Genomic DNA, 18634 nt, shown 5'->3' on the forward strand with positions numbered 1-18634 from the left:
CACTTTCGGCTGCGAGAAAGCTCTTTTTGTTACTTGATTGAACTCCTGTTCAAAAGGAGACCCAATTCTGAACCTGTTAGAGCTGTTAGTGACTGGCCCCTTAAAAACTGCATTAACCTCCTATTTCCCCCTGTCCGGAGCATTCCTTTTGTATCCCTAATGCCTGCCATCTCTGTTTTCTGACAGCTCGACAGCCGCTATGATGGGCAAATTGCCATTTTTGGTGCTGACTTCCAGGAACGGCTTGGGAAGCAGAAATACTTTGTGGTGAGTTGGACGGGCTGGATGTGGGATCAGGGTGGTCGCATGAAGATGAAGAGGTCCCAAGAGCAAACAGGATTGTGGGGGGGTTGCTTGTTATAAGTGTGACGTATGTGGGTTAGGCCTGTAAGAAGGGGACAGGAAGCAAGGAGAGGGCCTAGTATGTTAGCAGTAAATGGGACCCACAATCAGAGAGTTGGGAGAATACAGTGAGTTGTATAGTTCAGCCCTTTGCTGTAAAGTAAGACAGACAGTAATACCATAAATATCACTAGAAGACTTCTCAACTTTTTCCTAAAAACAGTCTACATCCTTCTTAGGTAACTTCTTCTAGAAGGCTCAACTGTCCTTAAGAAAATTAAATGCTGGTGCAGTATAACCAGCTATCACACCTAAATAGCTTCTCATGCAAGTTCCTTCAAAAATACTGGTAGATCTCTAGCCGCTTGAGCAAGTTTTTTGAAAGACTCCAGGGGCTTCTTTCATAATTAATGGAGAAAGAGTACATTGTAGTTTTTGTAATCACAAGAGCAGCGGCTGAGATCTTTCTACTTAAGGTGTTAGTTGAAACATGCGGGGTGGGGGGAAGGAATATCTTTCGTAAACATGATGGCTACTGTGGTTCTTCGTGTAAAGTGCATTAATGTGAAATATATTAAAGACATGACCCAAGAGGAACAAATGTGCAGGGCTGTTTGGCATTGGTACTTTGCAAAGAGGCAACATGAAGGGCTATACTTCTGTAGCCCAGCTAATATTAACTCCTACAGACCTGCTGTTTGCTTTCCCAACTCAATCAGGCATGAGAATGGGACCACTGCTTCTGGACAATGATGCTTCTGGGATTCCCCCACACCATCCCACTGGAGTGCAGAATGGTGGCGCTTCCTTATTTTTATTTCCTCTCTTGGCATGATGTAGAATACTGTGTTCAGTTTTGGGCACCACAGTTTTAAAGGGATGTAGACAAACTGGAATGTGTCCAGAGGACGGCCACAAGATGGTGAGGGGTCTGGAGACCATGGGGCCTGGAGACCATGAAGAAAGGTAGGAGGTTGGTAGGTTTAGCCTGGAGAGGAGACAACTTGGAAGTGATATAATAACCATCAAGTTCTTGAAGGGCTGTCATATAGAGGTTGGTGCAGAGTTGTTTTCTGCTGCCCCAGAAGGTTGGATCAGAACCAGCGGGTTGAAATTAAATCAAAAGAGTTTTCGGCTAAACATTAGGAAGAACTTCCTGACTAACTGTGGTCCCTTATGAAACAGGCTTCCTTGGGAGGTGGTGGGCTCTCCTTCTTTGGAGGTTTTTACATGCCCTTCTTACATGCCCAGGTTAATGCCAATTACCACTGTGGGGTCAGGAAGTAATTTTGCTCCAGGCCAGATTGGTCAGGGATCCTGGAGGTTTTTTTGCTATCTTCTGGGCATGAAGAAGGGGCCACTGGGTATGTGTGTGGGGGAGGTAGTTGTGAATTTTCCTGCATTGTGCAGGAGGTTGGACTAGATGACCCTGGAAGTCCCTTCCAACTCTGTTTCTATGATTCTATGATGTTTCTGCCCATATTTTAACAGAGAGGAGGGATCAGCATTGCCTTGGGTCTCCTTTGCTCTGGCAAGTGTGAAGTGGTCAATGCATCCAACATGGATACTTAGCTTGCAAGGCTCATTTCAACCCAATTTGTAGCACATTAGTCTTCCCTGGTTCAAGGTTTGGGTGTCATTGATACAGTTCAGTGATATAAGGTGAGGGTGGCGTGCATTGGCAGATTATGGAGGAGGCAGATAATGAAGAGAAGTCGGGTGGGATGGGACGTCCCTCTCCAGACTCCAGTGTTCCTTGCAGCCTATCTTCGCTCCACTGCTGTTCCTTGTTTAATTTAATTTAGTTTGGTGGATCAGTGGAGTATGTGGATCAGAGATTATGTATCTGTTTCCTTTTATACTGGTTGCAGTCGTCTGGGAGGTTGAAGCCTGTTTTGTGCCTCCTCATTCTCAGTTGTAGTTTGTTATGATCACTGCTTGTTTCTCTATGGAGAGGCTGCTGCCTGCTAATGTGAATAGCTTGCACAGAAATCTGTAGGTCTCTCAAATGACCTGCATGGTCTGCGGGGTTTTTTTTTTTTTAGACTGCATTTGTTTTCGATAGTTCCCTTTGCCGGTCCGGAGATCGTTTATTCATTTGGGCATTGATGACATGAGACAGGGTTGACTTTTCCCTCGACTTCAGTGCCTATTTTTCCAGCGCTTTGTGATGAAGGAAATGTTGTCTGCACCAGAGGATGAATAATGATTTTTGTATGATGAGTAGCTGATCCAGATCTGCTCTGCAGCTGTTGCTGAAGTTTCTTTGTAAATACAACATTTGCTTGCATAGTTGTCAGTGAAGAAACCTGAAAGCATTTCATCCTAAAGTGTATCAAATTTTTAAAGGTGGACTCCAGATTTTACTACCCCCAAAATAAAACTGTTTGGATTATGGTGTGAATGGCAATTGTGATGCTCAGTAAGGTTTATATTTGCAGTTCGGCATGCATGACTTTTATGGGAAATTTGGTGTGGATTCCTAAGAATATTTGCTGTTTTTTGTGGCCTCTGTGGCAGTTTTTAAATACCTGCATGCCTGCCTACCTCCGCTCAAATCCTGGGGTAAGAATAAACAATGCAAATAGACTATTTATAAAAGAGACTCAGGTTTGCATGATGTTTCTTGATTTGCTTAATCTGTTTTTGGTATAGCATTCAAGCCTTCTGCGTGCAGAATTCTGATATTTTTTGGCACAGGTATACAAAGCCCCTGATTATATCTAATTAGTGTATAAACTCTAATTTGATTAAACACTTGCAATGCTTTTGTCCTCCAGTGCTTTGATAGCCTTCCCTAAAGTTGCAGAACACATTCATCATTAGGCCCAGACGTGCATCTTTTACATTCTTGAAACACATCTTACAGAACAGTCCAAAGCAGAGTTCCACTCCTCTAAGTCCATTGAAGCCTGCTTAGAATTGCACTTTTTGTTGATTTTCAGCACCAGCCTAAATGTGCTTACTCAGATGTAATCCCACCAAGGTTCTATTCAAAATAGCCATGCTGTCTTGGATTGTAATAACGGCACAAACAAGTTATAGCAGAGAATTCTAGTGGAGTCCCTGACAAACAGTTGTGGACCCGTGTTTTCCTTGTTGGCCTTTCATTTTTTTCAGACATTGTTTATGGGAAATTTTCTTTCTTTTTTCTTTTTTAACTTTGAAAAGAATCACTACTGATTCATCTGGCAAGGAGGAGCAATCAGGTTGTCGATAGCACCCCACCATTTCTTGGTTTTACAACCAATTAAAATGCCTTGCAGCACTGATTGGATTAGGCCTTTGGGTCAGGACCGCAGAATTTATACGCTCTCCTGTCACATATTTACTGATTGGGGCAAATAATACCTCTAGAGGGCCAAGTTGCATCAGAACCGTGGGAGAAGACCTTGAGCCATCCTCTTCCTAGTGTTGCATTCCAGATCCAAATTGGTGTGTGTGTGTGTGTGGGTGGGTCTGTTTATGGAAATGTAAAGACATTGATCAAGAATCTCCAATATCTCTTCTAGCTGAATTTTAAGCAATGGAGAGGCAGCCCTTTGAAATGTGGGGTCCGAGGGAGGGCGTTAACGGATACCAAGAACTGCCAAAAAGACAGATAAGTGGGTTCTAAATCAAATCAAGCCTGAACTCTCCCTAGAAGATAAAATGATTAAACTGAGACTATCGTACTTTGGTGACATTATGAGAAGACAAGAGTCACTGGAAAAGACAATAATGCTAGGAAAAGAGGAAGACCCAACATGACATAGATCGACTCAATCAAGGAAGCCACAGCCTTCAGTTTGCAAGATCTAGGCAAGGCAGTTAACAATAGGATATTTTGGAGGACATTGTTTCATAGGGTTGCCATGAGTCGGAAGCAACTCGATGGCACTTAACACACACACAGCTTGGAATCCCCTCCTGCTTCCTTCCACTGGTGAGAGAAATGTTTCCCTGACTTCGAATCTTGCAGGTCATCTGGAGGGTTGTTTCTTGTTTATCTCTGTTCCCCTCCTACTCTTTTTAATGTTCCATACACTAAGCCAAGTTAAACATTTTCCCAATCTATCAAGAATCATTTTATTTGAGTATGCTTTTTAGCTCTGCAGGTGCTCTCCAATGAAATAGCCACGCTGACAGATCACTTAAAAATAAAATAAAATAAAATAAAGAGCAAATAGTGGGATTACTGTTCCTAATGAGATCAGGAAATGACTGATTAAAGGATTAATTGTGATGCTGCCAGTTGCTGGGAGGAAACAGTTCTATACCTTTGCATTAAGTGGGACTTACTACTGAATAAATATACTTCCAGTGCCATCCTAAAGTAACTCTGCATAGGATTGCACCGTAAGAATCTCTCTTAGGATGGGGCTTTGCAGGATCTGAAAGGAGGACATAGTTCTGTATTTTTTCAGTATGGAACCAAAGTTATAACTCCATGTCCAGCTGATTAGGGAACAGTATCCCTCAAAATGTGGGCATGAATAGTTCCAACGGGATTTACTTCCATTGCCATTGCAAAGGATTGCCATTGTAGTGCTTCTTCTTGACTGCTGTGGAATTTATTTTCCCCCTCATGAAGTTCACCAGGATGTGGCGATGGCTGCCAACTTGGAAGGCTTTAAGAGGGGAGTGGACATGTTCATGGAGGAGAGGGTTATCCATGGCTACTAGTCAAAATGAATACTAGAGGAGCATGCCTATTAGGTGCTTTGGAACACAGGGAGGACAGTGCTGCTGCAGCTGTCTTGTTTGGGGGCTTCCTAGAGGCACCTGGTTGGCCACTGTGTGAACAGACTGCTGGACTTGATGGACCTTGGTCTGATCCAGCATGGGTTTTCTTATGTTCTTAAGTAGGGCATTTTCCCCTAGCTTTCTGGTTCAAGCTTCCACACAGGTCTCTACTTGTGTAGGTGAGAGCATGGTGAGGTCACTAGTGTGTTACAGGCGGTGTGTTGCTGAGTCATATGTTGGTAATCCTGGACTTCGCAGCAGTTTCAAAAAGGTTTGGAAGATAGTTGATTTATAAGATAAAAGAGGGTTGGGTTGATATTACATCCTGGTTTTACTCCTTTTTCTTGTTTGAACATCTCACATTGTTCTTTATGTGTTATACACATTTGATGAATTGGCACATAGATCAGATGAGGTTTCAGGTTTCCCTTCAAGTTCTCGTTTTGTTGCAAATTATGGTTCAGAATGCCATATGGAAGCAAAAATGTATTTTGAAGACAAATATTTTCCATTTTTCACAAGTTTTTGCTAATGAGCATCTGCAGTATAAAATGTGTAGGAGTGGGTGCCATTTTTCACAAACAGCATGAACTTAATTTGTTGTTCCTTTTACGGCCCTCAGTCTGCAAGACCTGAGCAAGGCTGTTAACCATAGGACATTTTGGAGGATATTGATTCATAGGGTCGCCATGAGTTGGAAGCAACTTGACAGTACTTCACACACACACACACACACACACAAAATGTGTGCTCCCTTCCACTCCCTGAAGGAAGAATGTGGAGGAACACAAGTAGAAAACATCATGTTAGAACTGAAAGCCAACTTAAGTTTCCCAGGAAAGAAATGCGATCAAAGGGTATATTCTGCATAACTGCTTTCTACACATATTTCTGCTTAGGAGTCAATCCAGCAGACTTACATGAAGGAACATCTTACACCAGAAACAGCCACATGTCTTGAAAGCGTTTCCTGTCCCCTTATCTCCACCCTACCTCAGGAGATACTGAGATCAACTAAGCTCAGGTCTGCATTTAGAAGGTCATGTGTCACTCTTACTGCCTCTTCCTCAGGTAGGAGCGGGTGCCATTGGCTGTGAACTCTTGAAGAACTTTGCAATGATTGGCTTGGCTGCTGGTGAGGGTGGGAGCATCACTGTGACAGACATGGACACCATTGAATATTCCAACCTCAACCGTCAGTTCCTCTATCGACTGCAGGATGTGTCTGTAAGTCATGCAGAGATGATGGTGAGAAAGAAGCATGGGGAAATGTGTGTGTATGGGGGGAGGGGCAGTTTGACTAAGCTATGTGTCTCAAGGAATATTAAAATGCCATTCACTATGCTGAAAAGAAGAATCTAGGCTCGTAGCCGTTCTCATGTTACCTTAGCTAATGACTTTAGGCAATTAACCAAATGGAGTAATTTTTGTTGATTTCCATTCTAGCTCCACTTAATAATATTCTCCTTGTCTCTACAGAAGCAGAAGTCAGAAGTGGCAGCAGCTGCCATAAAGCTCATGAATCCCTATGTCACTATAACAGCTGAGCAAAATCAGGTTGGGCCTGATACTGAGTGCTACTATGGAGATGAATTCTTCCTTGGCTTGGATGGCGTAGCCACTGCCCTGGACAGCCTGCAAGCCAGTGAGTGTTCCAGATGGCATGCCAATGATTATCCCGCTGTACTGTGGGTATGGTCATACCATGTTCAGAATGAAATGTGTAAAGTGGATTTCTTTGGAGGCGTTGACTTAATATGAATAACCATTTGCTCAGTGTTTGTGAAATGTTTTCAAAGCACTTCACAGACAGTATTTCAGTTTCAACAGGGCTTTGGCTTTTTTGGTAGCATGTGCTACTGTGGTGAAGAATAAGGAAAGCTGGAATGCAGCAAAAATGGGCAATCGAGGGAAGGAATCTTGGCAAGAATAGAGAACTGTGTAGATACAAACACCCTTGTGGTAACTGAAAGCCCTGTCCACTCTACCCTCACTCTTGTGTTTGAGTCACTAATACCAGCTGCTGCATACTTCTTTTGATATAACCTTGTGGGTGAAAAAGAATTTTAGATATTTATTTAATTTAGATCCCTCCTTCTTCTATCATGGAACGCAAGCCCGCATCCACTGGGTTCCCAGGCAGTTCCTCATTCCAGCATGACCAGACCCAGGCCTCTTTGACTTCAGGAAGTCTGTTATTGCATGTGCCTTCCCAGCCATACCCTGGGGCTCAGGGCATAACCTTTTTAAAGGAGCAGAAGAAGAGCATTGTAGGCTGGCTATTAGCTGGATGCAAGATAGATCTTGATGGTCTGCTTTGTGCTGGCCACCTGGTGCCTCTTGGAAGAAAAGTTAACGTGTCCCTAGAGGTCAGGAATGCTTCACAAAGGGCTATACAGTGAGGTGTCAGCGGAAGGGCTATGGCTGAATGGCAGAGAATCTGGTCTGCATGCAGAAGGTCCCAGGTTCAATTCTCAGAATCTCCATTTAAAAGGATCAGGTAGCAGGTGATCTGGAAGGCCTCTGCTTGAGACCCTGGAAAGCCACTGTCAGTCAGAGTAGACTGTACTGAGTTTGATAGACCAGCAGCTTCATTTCTTCATGTAAATCTTATGCATGTTTACTTGTCCCATTAGGGGTTTAGGTCCTACTCCCAGGTAGGTGTGCATAAGATTGCTGCTGATTGATATTAAGTTCAAGATCAAGAAAGAGCCAGGAGGACTACCTCAAGAGGCAAGAAGGCTTGAATAAGCAGGGTAGCTCCCACTTCCTTCCCAGACTTCCAAGGGCATCCCAGTCCAAATCTAAAATTTCTAGTGTATGTTGCAAATGCAGATCCAGATAATAAACAGTGCTGCTATAAGGGATGTCATATTTGTCATACGGCTGTGAGCCAGGAAGCCCCTGGGTCAAATCTTAGTTCAGCCATGAACTCTACTAGGTGGCCATAGGAAGCTTTTTCCTCTCAGTCTCAGCCCTCTCACCTGTATTATGAAGATAATACTGGCCTACCTCACCGGACTGTTGAAAATACATTGTCTGCACTTTGAAAATATAGGGGAAATGCCACACAGCTAGCAAGCATCATTGTTAGTAAGTAATAGCCATTACAAAATGTTGTGTCAGTGCACAAATTGCCGTCAACTAAGTACACACTTGGCAAGACCTCTGTGGCATCTCCAGCTTGGCACCTGAGTTGTAAACCAAAGGTTGGTATCTGCAAATGGGAAGGAGGCCCGGAAGGCACCTGTGAAAGAGGATGCTTTGATCCATGCAGACAGGACAGTGCTGTGTGCCGGCTACCGTCCACGGATTCTCTTCTCTTTATCCCATCCTTACTGGTAGGATATGATCCAATCTGCCTCTGTGCTTCAGCAGTCTTTGAGGGAGACAGTGTGGCTTCAGAAAGTCCATAATTACTGTTCAGCTAATGCTGTCAACTGTTCATTTCCCCTCCTAGACACACTATAGTCAGATAGTACCTCCTAAATTAAAATATTACACTGATAGATTATAAACATAAAATCTTTTAAATTAGTTCAACGTAAATAGGTTATAACTTGTTGAACTTATTTAAAAGATTATATGTTTATAATCTATCAATGTTGTAATATTTTATTTTAGGAGGTACTATCTGACTATAGTGTGTCTAGCTGACATTTTTAGTACCTTCTCATTCTCCCCCCCCCCCCCCGTTTTTGCTTGGTTATATAGCCAATTTTCCCTCCTGCCATAATGTTTTTTGTTGTCCGTTCAGGTACAGGCCACGAAAGCAGGAATCTGCAAAAGGAACCACATCCCTTGTAGCTCTTCATTTTTCTTTCCTTGCAGGAGCATATGTGGGTAAACGGTGCACACAGTACCGCAAGCCTCTGCTTGATTCTGGAACGCTAGGCACCAGAGGACACGTTCAGGCCCTTGTGCCCTTTCTGACGGAGGCATATGGCCATGCTGAGGACCAGGATGAGGAAGAGTACCCTCTTTGCACCCTGCGTCACTTCCCCACTACCATCCAGCACACCCTCCAGGTAGAGGGCTCTTCCTATCCACAGTTCTCCATTCTTTCACTAGCTGATCAAGTTCTGCAGTGTCTGCCCTCACCTGCCTTGCTCTCCAGCTGGTCCATCCCTGAAAAGGGAATGCTCACGTCTCAGCTGCCAACTGGTTCTTCTCTTTATGCCTTGCCTGGCCCCTGGGCTTTTACTTACCCTTGCAGGTAGCTGCACTAGGACCAGGGCTGTCAGCATTGCTGACAGCAGGAAATGGGGTCCAGCTGTTTCACCCACTAGCAAGGCCAGTTCCTTCACCGTATGCAGAACTCCAGCTGCTGCTTCTCGTTCTGTACAATATACCAATAGGAGAGTGGTACCCAAAGCACATACATACAGAAAAAACTACCACTCTACAACGGAATGTGATAAATTATATAATTTCAAAAAGGTGATTTATAATTCCAAATGTACCCTTATAATATTCAAAACGCTTATGTCCAAACAATGCAAACTATCCATACAAGGTTTCGTGATTATATCCTTGTTTCGCATCAGCTTCATCAGAAGTCTGTAGCTTTATATCTTGCTATTTACAGGAGAATCTTGACCGCTTCATTTAGTCTCTCTGATTCCAATCCTGTTACTAATCAGATTGTTCTGTTAGAACTGGCAGACCACACTGTTTGGGGCACCAGTCTCTCTTTCGCCAAGGTCTGCCTCTACTCTGCACTCCAAGGGGAGAAGGACAATTGGGTTGCTGTCACGCTGATCCCATTGTATTGTGTCAGAAGGAGTTCTGCATTAGGGAATGTCCTTTGTGCCAGGCTCTCTCTGTTTCCCAAATAGACTTAGGTGGAGGTGATAGCACTGGTAATAGATCTTCTAACAAAGTCCAAATAGCCACTGACAATGTTCTTTTCCTCTTCCTTGCAGTGGGCCCGAGATCAGTTTGATGGTCTTTTCAGGATGGCAGCAGAGACTGTCAACAAATTTCTGGGGTGAGTGTCATTCAAGTGGTTGATTATGGGATTGTGGGGTAATGGCATCATGAAAGGCAGTGGTGAGAATAAACTAGCCTCCCTTTTCCAATTGCAGTTCTCATGATAGCATTCTGTTAACAAAAAGTCGTAGGGGAAAATAATCATGGAACTAAGGGTACTACGTAGTTCTGTCTTTAGACTCTACTTATTTGGGCTGAAATTTTAATATGCCTTCAGATAGTTATGTGGCTTATACTGTGATTGCCCCAAGACTGTGGAAATAGTAGTGGATGAAATCTGTTTGTGTTTCTGTCTCACGGCTTTCAATAAGAAATGTAAAACCTGTTTGTATGTGCTTGCTTTTGGAGCCTGGAATGATAATGTTGATGATACTCTGTTTAGGATTAAGACTGTATTATTTAAAATGAAGGTGTCTTTCCAGCATAATTAGGTTTGTTTGGTTGTTTTTTTTAATTATTCACTTTAAAATTATTTATTTAGTTTTATTGTTGTGCTAGACAGCAGATTCCTTCCTGGAGTGTTGCCACAGACAAATCACGCTCTCCACAAGAACACAAGGTGTCTTGTGGCACCTTGGTGTTACATGACTCATTATTTTGACTGCCACAGACTAACATGGTAACTCCCTGCCCCAGGATGTGGTGATGGCTGCCAGCTTGGAGGGCTTTAAGAGGGGAGTGGACATATTCATGGAAGAGAGGGGTATTCATGGCTATTAGTTAGAATGGATACTAGTCATGCTGCATATGTATTCTCTCTAGTATCAGAGGAGCATGCCTTTTATTTTGGGTGCGGTGGAACACAGGCAGGATGGTGCTGCTGCAGTCGTCTTGTTTGTGGCTTCCTAGAGGCCCCTGGTTGGCCACTGTGTGAACAGACTGCTAAACTTCATGGGCCTTGGTCTGATCCAGCAGGGCCTTTCTTATGTTCTTATGTTCTCCTGGACACTGTCTGCAGGGATCCCAGCTTCCTAGTGTCCCAAGAAGTGGAAGCTCTGGAGATGTTCGAGCTGGTACAAGCCAGCCTTCAGGAGAAGCCACACAGCTGGAGGGACTGTGTGGCTTGGGCTCGAAGACTTTGGGAGCGACTTTTCTCTCACGATATTCAGCAGCTGCGGCACAACTTCCCACCTGACCATGTGAGGCACCAGCCAGCTTCTGTGTGGACCCTCTGCCCTCATTCCTTGTCCATTGCTTTCCCCAACATTCTCTGACTCTCTCTGTTGTAATTGCTTAGCTCTGGCTCTGAGAACTGGGGTCCAGATGTCCGGAACCCAATACGGCAACTGTTGTTGGCAGCCACTTAATGTAGTGTGTTAAAACTGAGTGGTGATCTTCCCACTGCCCATCTTTCATCCAAGCATGCATTTTGTTGGCATGGTCTTCCGCCCGCTCATAATTCACTGCAGCCTTACTGGTCCTACCCCTTTAGCGTTGACCTCTTAACTCCTTGTTTTTGGTTGGATCACTCAACCGCTTATGAGATGGTTGTAAAACTTCTCATGGGGTGGCTCTAATTGGTTTTCATGCAATTGTTTGTAGCTTTGCACCGTGCAGCAAGCTGTTGGAGACTAGAAGTGACTGGCTGTACTGCTTTTGTGGCTGTGGCAGTTCCCAAGCTGCATTTGTTCCCCTAGTTCTATGCCTCTCAGCAGCAATTGTGGAGTCGCAATCACAACTGTTTGCTGTGTGATGACAAAAAATAATAATAATCCTAAGTAATGACCAGTTTTCAGATATTCACCACCACGCAGTGGCTTGGGTCCTATACCTTGTTTCCCTCTTGCATCCTCTTGTTGTGGGGGCAGCCCTGTGCTGCAGAGCACATCCTTCTTGCACTAGGCTCCCTTTGGCTCCTTGAAAGGAATGAGCAACTCCATGGCAGAGGATCACCGCCACGACAGAGGAAAAGGAGCACAAGCAGAAACAAATACAGGATACAAGCCAGTACGTGCTTGCAATTGTGATTCCACGATTGCTGTTTAGATGGATGGAGAGCCAGTGTGGTGTAGTGGTTAAGCGCGGTGGTTTGGAGCGGTGGACTCTAATCTGGAGAACCAGGTTTGATTCCCCACTCCTCCACATGAGCGGCAGACACTAATCTGGTGAACCATGTTAGTTTCCCTGCTCCTCCACATGAAGCCAGCTGGGTGACCCAGGACCAGTCACAGTTCTCTTAGAGCTCTCTCAGACCCACCTACCTCACAGGGTGTCTGCTGTGGGGAGGGAAAGGGAAGGTGATTGTAAGCCAGTATGAGTCTCCCTTAAGTGGTAGAGAAAGTCGGCATATAAAAACTAACTCTGCTTCTGCTGCTTCTGCTGCTGCATGAGAGCTGCAACAATAACAACGCCACAAGAAATGCTGGACTAGTTCATCCCACTTACTACTGTTTGTGCATACAGATCTTTGATACTGCTGAGGGCTCAGCTGTGAAGTCCCACAGCAACTAAAGATAACCAAATTCCTTTTCTGTTGATCGCAGCGACAAGATCGCATTGATGATGATACCGCTGCAGGTCCCATTGCACATCCTCTGGATGCTGAGGCAATTATTCCCTCCCATTCTGAATGAGTGTTCTTCCTTTTGGCTCTTAAGCATAAAAGAGGTTGGTCAAGCATGCCTAATGCAACAGTCACACTGTCCAGCAGCAATAGTCACTCATGATAGTCTTGTCAAAGGCCATTTTAGCTTAACATGAGTGTCCCAGAGGATGTGGATAATGCTTTTGGAATATGAATAATGTTAGTGCTTCTGTTTGAACTCTGGAAAATCAGTTGCGTAGGCTCCTACGTTTTTTCTTGACCCATGACCTCTTTTCTCTTCTCTGACTACACACTCACAGTCCTCTTTCCAGCACTTCACTGTGCAGAAACGTTTGGCCTCATTCCAGCCCTTGGGCAGTAGAGTTTCCTTCCTTGCACTTCTTTCCTCTATCCTGTACTGCTTCCTGACTGATCCCATCTGCCTTTATCCCCAGAAGACAATCTCTGGACTTCCTTTCTGGTCGGGACCCAAGCGATGCCCTGAGAAGCTGGATTTTAACTTTAGTAATGTGAGTAAGGAGCTCAGCTTGGTAGTAGAAGATTCTGGAATGAGACGGAGATTGTACATCTGTCAGGGAATACTCAGATGACTTGATCATTTGCTAGACTTAATATTAAACTAAGGCGAAAAGTAAGTTTACAAAACAAAAGCCTTTTATGCAGGGACGTTTCCCCACAGTCACCCTTGTCGACTGCTTTGGGGCTTCCTTTTGATTATGCATGCCTTATCCGTCCGTCAGAGGTCACCTTGCTCTCCCTGCATGTTTTGCCTTCATTTTCCAGATTCTGGCTAAAAAACATATGGAAAACATGGGGAAAATGCGCGGGGAGACCGAGGTGACCTCTGACGGGCAGAAAAGGTATGCATAATCAAAAGGAAGCCCCGAAACAGTTGACGGGGTGACCACAGGAAAACATCCCTGCATAAAAGGCCAAAAAGTTCAATAACCTTTCAACATTGGTGCCTTCTTATTTTTGTTATGTGAACAGGGGTAACCCCCCTCACACCTACTTTTCAAATATTTATTATAAGAAACAACACACACTTGTTCCAAAGAACTCTCATTGGCAGGTGAAAAGTTGGCTCTGATTTTCTTCTTTCAGTTTGGTATAGTAAAAGAGTGAGCTGACCACAAATAGCCAAGTATGAGGTGCATCCTATAGTGTGTAGAAGTTTGGGGTGCAACCAACTTAAATTTCAGGCAATGCCACATATGCGATGTGAAATCCTGGGTCTGCCCATGACTTGGTTCTTAATTTGGTTGTAGACTTCATACATTGTTATGTTTTGATGACTGTGTAGGAGGGGAGGGGATTTTTAGCTGGGATGGAAAGGAGGGACAATCAATAGAATTTGTGGGAAGAAGGAAAGAAGGAAGGAAGGAAGAAAGAAAAATACGTTGAGCTAGGGAACACACGTGAACACACATGAAATGTCCTTATTCTGAATCAGACCATCGATCCATCAAGGTCAATATTGTCTACTCACACTGGCAGCAGCTCTCCAGGATCAGATAGTTCTTCCACATCACTTTTTGCTGATCCTTTTATTAAACTGGAGATGCCAGGGATTGAATTGGGACCTTCTGTATGCCAAGCAGGTGCTCTTCCACTGATCTACAGCCTCTCCCCAAAGGAAGGAAGGGCCATCCCTGCTGAATCTGCCCTCCATGTTTTTACAGACCACCCATGGGACCTTCCTTTTGGCAGCCAGCCGCCTCTTTGCTCAGATGCACAGGCTGAATGCACCAGCCGGATGCGCCAGCCAGATCCTCCTTGACTTTCGCCTACTACCTTTCCAGCCGCAAAATGGAGTGCACATCCCCATCACGGACCAAGAGATGCAGAGGTCACGGGGAACAGTTGGTAAGGAGTTCAGGAGATCTTTTACAGGTCAGAAATCCCAACAGTCCTGAGAAGTCTGTAGAGCACTCTGCTGACCCGTGTCAAAATTGTGAATGACTGCTTGCCAGACATAGTTGGATTGCAAACATGGGATTCAACCTTAATCTTTTGAACAGTAGGAAAATGTGTTTTTTTGCTGCATCGCTCTGAAGATCTTGCATTACTAGACTGCCTCCAACTGTGTCTTGCAGATGAAACAAGGCTGGCGGAGTTGAGGCAGGACTTGGCAAGGCTCAGGAGTGAGCTGGAGGAACAAGATGCACTCCTCTCCTATCGTATGGAGCCCATTCATTTTGAGAAGGTATTAAACATATGTGTATGTTTCATTCTTGCTTTAAATTTCCCTCTGAACGCCAGGATTCCAAAGAAGGAGGATATTATTCACTGGTGACTGTGTGGAGACAAACTAGACATGATAGAGATCACAGATTTTTCCCAAGTCTTTAAAATGGAAATTTCAGGTTCCCAAGGCCCAGATTAGGGCCACGAGGGGAATGAAAAGGAAGTTTAATCTTTTTATCTTCACATGGTTTCACCTGTTGAACCTGCCCTTCCTTGCGCTGGTAGTACTTATTTAGGTATTTATACTCTGCTTTTCTCCCCAAAGGGGATCCAAAGTGGCTTACAATACTGTACTTCTTTCCTCCATTTTAACCTCACAACAATCCTCTGAAGTAGCTTAGGTTGAGAGAGTGACTAGTAGAAGGTCACCAACTGAACAGCTATGGTAGATTTCAACCTGGGTCTCCCATATCGTACTCTGACCTGGATGGCCCAAGCTAGCCCAGTCTTGTCAGATCTTTCAAGCTAAGCAGGGTCAGCCCTGGTTAGTACTTAGAATCATGGAATCGAAAGGGACCACCAGGGTCATCTAGTCCAACCCCCTGCACAATGCAGGAAATTAACAACTTCCTCCCCCACACACCCCCAGTGACCCCAACCCTCCCCCCACCTACTTGGATGGGAGATAGGGATGCCAGCCTCCAGGTGGGACCTGGGATTCCCTGGAATTACAACTCATCTCCAGACCACAGAGATCAGCCCCCCTACCCCCTGGAAAAAATGGATGCTTTGGAGGCTGATTGTACCCTATTGATGTCCCTGTCCTCCCCAGACTTCATCCCCAAATGTCCAGGAGTTTCCCAACCTGGATCTGGCAGCCCTACCCCCCCATCCCTATCAGTGGCCAGAGGTGACCTGGCAACCCTAATGGGAGACCCAGGAAATCCAGGGTTACTATGCAGAGGCAGGCAATGGCAAACAACCTCTGGATTTCTCTTGCTGTGAAAACCCATTGGCTGTGACTTGACAGCTCTTTCCATCACGTCCCATATCCTATGCTCTAACCATTATGCCACACTAGCTCCAGAAGAAAAAAAAAAAGATGAGCCCCTGGATGACCTTAAGGGCCAGTAACATGTGCAAGGGGTAGTTTCAATTTGCAAAACCACATGGGGGAGGGTTAAACTACTTCCCCACACACCGCTCTGATCCAAACCAGGTCCTGTCAGAGCTTCTATTAGCATTTTAGAAATTCTTGGGGGATCCAGGCACAGATCTTGAAGCCACTTGTCTATTTTGACCTGTGGAATACATTCAGCATTGTGTTTAAGCTAGGGAATAATCAGCTGTCGGAGTAGGCTGTGCTTTTAATTTAGCTTTAGTGGTTGATCTTCTAGTACACTGTAGCAGAGAGTCTTGTTCTATTTAGCTGTGGTGACACCGGTAACTGCATGATATTATTCATATGTTACGTAGGATTGGGAACTGGTCCATTTCTGCTCTGCAGCTGCTGTTACCGAAGCTTTTGTGTACACTGAGCACTTGTCTGCCAGACTGCAGATGTGATTTGGGAATCTTGTAGGGATTATATCCCAGTATGTCTTCAGCTGCCAGAATTGGGGCCCATATTTTAGTTGAGGTGGAATATTTTCCATATATTGGAGTTTCAGTTGAAAGATGCTGTCAAACAATTCTATTAGAATTTTTATTTGTAGGTGATGTTATATAGCTTTGACCTTTTAAGGCTGAGTGACATGTGCATTGTGTTTTATCTCGGATTGATGTTGAGAATCTCTTTTTCCCCCCTCTGGGTTTTTTCTGGTTGTTTTGAGACAACTTTTACCCCAAGGTTTTTCTGGAAGCCAGTTCGGAGTCAGCTTTTTTCCTAGTGTGATATGTTTTTATTTTCACATGGTATTCTTTGTCCCACTCACCTCCAGACCCCTTTCCAATCATTGAACTGTCATTATCATTAAACCACTCCCTCCCCCCCCGAGGTGAGTGATTTCAATAACCCCCCTAAAATATCAATATAATGCTGTAGTGTTGTAATGGTAGCTTAAGCATGTTCTCTGAATTCCCAGCTTTTATTTTTTTAAAAGTAAGTCTCTAGGTTCTTCCCTTGAGGAGATATGCCTTTCCCCTTAAATCTCCAGCAGGGAAGGAGACAGAGACTTACTTTTTAAAAAAACAAAAGCTGGGAATTCAGAGAACCTGCTTAAACTATCATTACAACACTACAACATTATATTGATATTTTAGGGACTTTTTTTTTTAAAAAAAGAGGGTGCTGTGATGCCATCCATAACAACACTGATGAGGACAGTACCCTCCCTTGAAAATCCTCATTATTTAAGCCACGTATGGAAGAATATAAACTGACTTCACAACTGTAAAAATGCACAGGGTGGCAGACATGCAGAAGAACCCTCCCCAAACTAATTCCAGTGCTTGTGGATTGACTGTCAAAAAAATCAGGAGTAACTAGAGCAGGCGGAAAAGGTCACAAGTAGGATTTGAGATCTCTGAGCCCTTATATCCCAGTTAGAAGGTTGAAGGGGTATTTCTAGGAAGGGAGTCAGGACGTAAAGGTACAATGCAAAACATAATCAGCTTGATCAGAGCAGTGCAGAAACGCTTGGGGTAGGAAATGCAGAGAATTCATACCTACCCGCCTGAAATACCCTTCTAAATCCATTGATGTTAACTCAGTAACTCTCCCACTGAAAACAGTGGAATTTAAAAGTGCTTAACTTTGGCTGAACTCTGCACTTAGCTTGTTGTAGTGGTTTGCTAATAATCTAGTCTTCCAAAAATCTCATTAACTACCAAGAAATTTGCCATTCTGAACCAGCCATTGAACTGGCCCTCATAGGTGAAGCAGAATTGTATTGGAGATAGAGGGATGTATCCAACTAGTTTTATCATGGATGAAAAAGGGAAGAAGGGTCCCCTTTGACCACCCAAAAAGATTATGCTTGGGATCATGGGACCTATATGTACAAAGGTCATATACGTGACATGGGGGCTTCTTACTAAGGGGAACTACAGGAGAATGAGTGAAAAGTTGGTTGGATTGACACTATTGACTGGGCCAAGGTCACCCAGTGGAAATCTTGACCAAATGAGGATTTTAACTCAGGTCTCCCTAGTCTAATACCCTAACCCTGTGCCACATTGACTGGCTCTATTTGTGGTACCCGTACTCATTTATACCCAGCCCTCGCCCTGGAATTTGCATGGCCCAGCACACAGGCTGTACCCTTCTTTCAGTGGAGACCAAAGGAGCCAAGGATCAGAAGGTTCTCTTCCTTAACTACAAAAGAGTAGCCACTGGGTTTTTTGTCCCCATCATATAAGTACTTTGGGCAGGATTCTTGTATGTTGAGAATAGCTTGAAAAATCTGGATTCTATAACCTGCATAAATCATACAAATGTGTTTAGATTGACTAATTTTACATGTTTTTTATGTCCTTGCTGGTAATGGAGAAGGGTATTATCCTATGGCCTAAAGTACCACCTAGGCCTAGGAGCTTCTAGGGGCCAGTGCAACTATAATGTAAAGTTAACCTTTCACTAGAATTATGGGATCAGCAGCAGGCTGGGACCGCATGCTCCTTTTCTCAACCAACCCCCCCAAGTCCCAGCCTAGAAGAATTCTAAAAAAAATTGATTAAATTTTGGATAAATATCCAACAGAAATAATACTGAAGAATGATGAAAGAGCGTTGGGTGTGGGAGGGAATTCATAATCCTGCAACCCAGTCCCGGCTCTCAACCGCAATAAAAGCCTATGCTAAATTACATTTGTACGGGCATAGAAATCTTGCTCTGTTCTGTGA

The 18634-nt window shown here is 44.1% G+C and overlaps 1 protein-coding gene across 1 annotated transcript in view; it reads left to right on the forward strand.

Moving 5' to 3' along the window:
- The window catches only part of UBA7 (ubiquitin like modifier activating enzyme 7), a 50063-nt gene that overhangs the window by 15305 nt on the left and 16124 nt on the right, over nucleotides 1-18634 (forward strand). The window contains exons 11-19 of the mRNA XM_056857450.1: nucleotides 187-267; nucleotides 6139-6294; nucleotides 6547-6712; nucleotides 8899-9095; nucleotides 9993-10057; nucleotides 11018-11198; nucleotides 13039-13113; nucleotides 14287-14470; nucleotides 14701-14810. Of these exons, the coding sequence (XP_056713428.1) occupies nucleotides 187-267; nucleotides 6139-6294; nucleotides 6547-6712; nucleotides 8899-9095; nucleotides 9993-10057; nucleotides 11018-11198; nucleotides 13039-13113; nucleotides 14287-14470; nucleotides 14701-14810 (1215 nt within the window). The remainder of the gene's footprint in view (nucleotides 1-186; nucleotides 268-6138; nucleotides 6295-6546; nucleotides 6713-8898; nucleotides 9096-9992; nucleotides 10058-11017; nucleotides 11199-13038; nucleotides 13114-14286; nucleotides 14471-14700; nucleotides 14811-18634) is intronic.

The sequence above is a fragment of the Euleptes europaea genome, chromosome 1, assembly GCF_029931775.1.
Source record: "Euleptes europaea isolate rEulEur1 chromosome 1, rEulEur1.hap1, whole genome shotgun sequence".
Taxonomy (NCBI): Eukaryota; Metazoa; Chordata; class Lepidosauria; order Squamata; family Sphaerodactylidae; genus Euleptes; species Euleptes europaea.